The following is a 4,589-nucleotide window of genomic DNA, read 5'->3' as shown; positions in this document are numbered from 1 at the left end:
ATATATGTATATATATATATATATATATATATATATATATATGTATATATATATATATGTATATATATATATATATATATATATATATATATATATATATATATATATATATATTATATTATATTATAGGTGTTAGTGTGTATACTGATAGAGTGGCAGCGCCAGCACCTCACGCTTCCCTAAAGAAGGCTGTGGCACCGACTTTACGAATGCATAGCATGTATTCGCTGATTATTTGACAATCTATTTTCCAATTGGGCCTGTCGAGGATCCTGCAAAGCGCAACCATTGGTATGCCTTATATAAACATCAGACGGGATCCGACATTCGTAAACATTGCGCAACAGCAAATGATGCAGGATAATCAGCTACCGAGCTGGTAGATGGTTCACATACCATTGATTTCCGCACTTCGCAAGTCTTCATCATGTTTACGTATTGTCGCCTTTTTTTTCGCGAAGGCTCACAAACTGTGACAGATTTCATGAAGCGCCATGTAAATGTCAGTCTCCTACCGAATGGCAAGCTCATATTGGATATACCCTCTCTATAAGGGTCTCTATGAACAAAAGTGTCCCAAGGCTTGTCTCTTTTGTTGCGGCATTTACAATTTCGCATAGTAAAGGAAATGTGCATTTGAATAAACACAAAGTTGCTCTAAATCAAATAGAAGAAACTACACATTTGGGGGTACACAAGAAAGATTTTATTGAATAACTACGATCATCACGCCGAACTATCTCATCTCGCTCAGCACGTTGTTTACCATGTGGACTGCAGTCCCCACGAGCTTCCCAGACCTCCGAATCCGCTGCCATAGCCTCCGTAGCCTCCCAGACCACTTCCGAAGCTTCCGTAGCCTCCAAGGCCACTGCCATAGCTGCCATAGCCTCCGAAGCCTCCAAGACCGCTGCCGTAGCCTCCATAGCCTCCAAGGCCACTGCCGTAGATGCCGTAGCCTCCGTAGCCTCCAAGACCACTTCCGTAGCTGCCATAGCCTCCGTAGCCTCCAAGGCCACTACCATAGCTTCCGTAGCCGCCATAGCCTCCAAGACCACTGCCATAGCTGCCGTATCCTCCATAGCCTCCAAGACCACTGCCATAGCTGCCGTAGCTTCCATAGCTTCCAAGACCACTTCCATAACCCCCGTAGCCTCCGAGACCACTGCCATAGCCTCCGTAGCTGCCGTAGCCAAGACCACTGCTGCCATAGCCAAGACCACCGAGGCTGCCGTAGTTGCCATAGCCGCCACTGCCGAAACCAAGACTGCCGAGGCCACTGCTTCCATAGCCGAGGCTGCCAAGACCACTGCCGTAGCTGCCGTAGCTGCCGAAGCCGAGACCACCGAGGCCACTACTGCCGTAGCTACTGTAGCTGCCACGTCCAAATCCAAGACTGCCGAGTCCGCTGCCGTAGCTACTGTAACTGCCGAGACCACCATCTAAACCACCGTAACTTCGACTGCCGTAGCTGCTGCCACCTGTAAAAAAGCCGTTGTACATTTTAGAACTTTTGTGGATTGTCACAGCATGTGGTGATACGCAAAACAGTGTGCTAATACAGATAGTGTGCTTCGTAACAGTATTCCTTTCAGTTTTTAAGTTTTCCTTTCTGCTTTGCGCGCTATTAACTATGTGCCAAAGAAAATGCATCAAAACCAACTAGCCCAAATTACTTCGTTAATCACCATATTCCCCTCACTAAGCAGTGATACTGAACGCCATCTTCCGACTAATCTGTCGATCGAGCTACATATCACTGAAGTGTGTTCGCGTTAACGTAAACCACTGCTGTCAGTGAATCACTAACGTGAGGCTGCTCGCCTTTACTTTTATGGTTGTGTGGGGGGGGGGGGCGGGGAGGGGTGTTGTAAAAAGGCGGCTGGCAACCTTCAGAGATATTACTTCGTGTTCATTCATTATGCACCGTATTGCTCAGCACTATCGTACAGCGAATTCTGAATTGTGCATACCAACAAGTCAACATTTTCATATCTGCTATTAATACAACTTTGAACACACCACGCCCAAGGCTCCCATCCGAGAAACAATCAGTTTTTTCTTTAAGCTTGAGGTTCATTGAATTTAGGTCATTTAGGTTGCCTCTCGTCCTAGTCATGGCTGGAGCAGAGAGTGCAACTGCATGTGGCGCGCTTTACCTCGTAAACTGATTTCGAAAATTGAAGAAACAAAAGCTACAAGTTACCACAGCCGAAACAAATGTGTGCGTGTACTAATTTCCTTCGCTTCGTGGTTTTATTTGCGCAAATAAGTGCGCATGTTTTCAATACAGCACCTACGACGTGGCAATTCTTGTACTTCTTGTACTTCTATCTTTTTACTTACATTTGCAGCTTCACAGATAGCTTACCCAACAGTAAATTTTATTTCAGTTACACATGAAATAACCAATGCAGGTAGAATGCTGACTGGTAACAAAAGCTCGCACGGCGCATGACCCGTTGACAGCAGGTCGCCACACTGAAGAAGTAGGCGAACTATATATAACAATCTTCAGCGGCACCCACATGTTACATGGCGCCAATTTAATGGCGTTACCATTCTACCTCACGACGCATTGGCTCTCGCATTGTTAGCGATCTGCAGTATTCGCCTGTAGAAGCAACTTGCAAAGAAGTCTTAATTATCACTAATACTTTTTGTGAACGCAACGTCTCTAAATATTCTTCACCATCTTAAAAACTGTTAACATACGCTAGAAGTCTTTAGCTTAAAGTATAAATTCCGGCACCCACTCCTCTCACGACGAATGTTGGCGCATGTGTGAATAGCACTGAAGCAAGATTGTAACCCAGCACACTGTCCCGCAAAAGGAGTGAGCTGTGACACGTGTGTGCAGCCAGGATGATCCCTTGTGCATCCAGTTGCACACGCAGTTCCATGAAGCGGTGCCGCGACGAATCATACGCATAGTGAGTGTGCGAATAACCATTAAAAAAGATTTTCTGAATCTACATTTCACGGTTTTGATTACGGATACGGGACATGGAGAAATAAGGCGCGTACTCAGAGGCTCGTACCCTGTGACAGACGTTGTCTTAATCAGACATGTTCGCTTAAGATAACCTCCTAACATGTGACACAAGTACGTATCAAAGACGTTCATTCAAATGTTGCGCCCACCTAACGACACTCAGCCAGTGAGACACACTCAATGACCCGAGATGAAGTCAAGAGACCCTCATCGGACATGTGTAGAAGTTGGTAGTTCAGCACTGGTCCCGTGAGCGCGTTCGTTGTTTTCTTCTTTCGGGCTTTTAGATTTGCAAGCTTTTAAGTCAGTGGCGCGTGTACCCAAAAGTCCAAGTTGGCGGGAAGGAGGCTCATTGACAGCCGACACATGGACAGCGACGCACATTCATGACTCATATGTACAAGATTTGTTTCCTAAGACGATTCTCTCAGCACAGTAATCCGATGCTTTGTTGCTACTACAAAGTATACGACATTCTGGCCCATGCTTCCGGGACAGCAATTAGCGATATCCTGGAAATCAGATCAAGTATTTCCCAAATGCTAGTCGTCCTAAAGACATTTGAAATCGTCGTATGCAATAGAATCTACAAATCCCTAGAATATAGCACCACCCCACGTGGATTTCTCAGTGCAACTACAACACAGAGCAATTAAAAGATGTTCATTTTTTTCCTGTTTCATTGAATCGATGAACGTTAAGATAAAGCCTCATTTTTTTGCTTTTATATAATGTGTCCAAACACTGCCAATTTATTTGTCTTTAAGCTTCCAGCTGCTAGTCCTTCTGGTTAGCTCGAGTGCAAAGTTAAAATGTTTAAAGCTTACACACCGCTTTTATACCTCTCGACCAGGACGAGTATTTCTTCGGGTGTAATGTTTCTCTCGGGAGGACACTGCTAATAGACCCTCTATAGCCTCGTGTTACAGTTATTTACGGGACCGTTTTCCTCTTGCATCGCAAAGCAGATTTCAGAAAAATTTCACCGTGTCATCGCTTGGCTATACGAAAATCATACCCGATACATATGGCTCGCGAATTAAACTCACCGAAGCTACTGCCGCCATCGTCGTACAGGCTAGTGCTAAGCTTCGTCTGGTAAGACGTGGCGCAGGCCACGGAGACGGCCAGCACGCAGACTACCAACAGGCGGGCCATGGTTCTGGTCTTGGTGCGAGATGCTCGTGAACCCACAAAAGACGCTGCAGCCCTTTTATACACAAATATTCCGCTACCTCTTGTCTCATATTGGGAAAAAATAATCACCCAACACGTGTATACAGGAAAGAGAATAGCTTCCCGCTAAGCTTTCTTCAAGACATGTCGACAAGTCCATTGTTTGTCTCAGCAAATATTTCCCTTTGTCATCTCTTCATTAGAAGAGTGCTCAAGAGAGCCCAAGCTTAGGACAGTTTTTCCTACATTTTGATAACGGTGAGTGACCTAGGTTTAACCTTAGTGAAAGGACAGACAAAAAATCACAAACACGCCTGCCCTTGGGGAGTGATTGATCGGCGAGAGTAAGAACGTTGTCAAGGCTCCGTTTCCTTTCTGCGAAGTGTACAAACTTTCAGGTTTCCTAATTAGCCACAAA

The 4,589-nt window shown here is 45.1% G+C and overlaps 1 protein-coding gene across 1 annotated transcript; it reads right to left on the bottom strand.

Moving 5' to 3' along the window:
- Window positions 1-703: 703 nt before the first annotated feature.
- On the bottom strand, window positions 704-4,207 carry LOC119400310 (uncharacterized). The gene is made up of 2 exons (XM_037667338.2): window positions 4,045-4,207; window positions 704-1,481 (listed from the first exon to the last, which is right to left on the bottom strand). The coding sequence occupies exons 1-2, from the start codon at window positions 4,151-4,153 to the stop codon at window positions 763-765; spliced, it is 828 nt and encodes a 275-aa protein (XP_037523266.1). The 5' UTR covers window positions 4,154-4,207; the 3' UTR covers window positions 704-762.
- Between the last annotated feature and the right edge of the window lie 382 nt (window positions 4,208-4,589).

Source organism: Rhipicephalus sanguineus, chromosome 7 (assembly GCF_013339695.2).
Source record: "Rhipicephalus sanguineus isolate Rsan-2018 chromosome 7, BIME_Rsan_1.4, whole genome shotgun sequence".
NCBI lineage: Eukaryota > Metazoa > Arthropoda > Arachnida > Ixodida > Ixodidae > Rhipicephalus > Rhipicephalus sanguineus.
This window is presented reverse-complemented; position numbering and strand designations above follow the sequence as displayed.

Excerpts from the sequence above, each read along its gene's own strand:
- LOC119400310 (XM_037667338.2), bottom strand. The coding sequence starts at position 4,153 with ATGGCCCGCCTGTTGGTAGTCTGCGTGCTGGCCGTCTCCGTGGCCTGC. Across the intron at positions 1,482-4,044 it reads CGATGGCGGCAGTAGCTTCG|GTGGCAGCAGCTACGGCAGT; the intron begins GTGAGTTTAATT and ends GCTTTTTTACAG.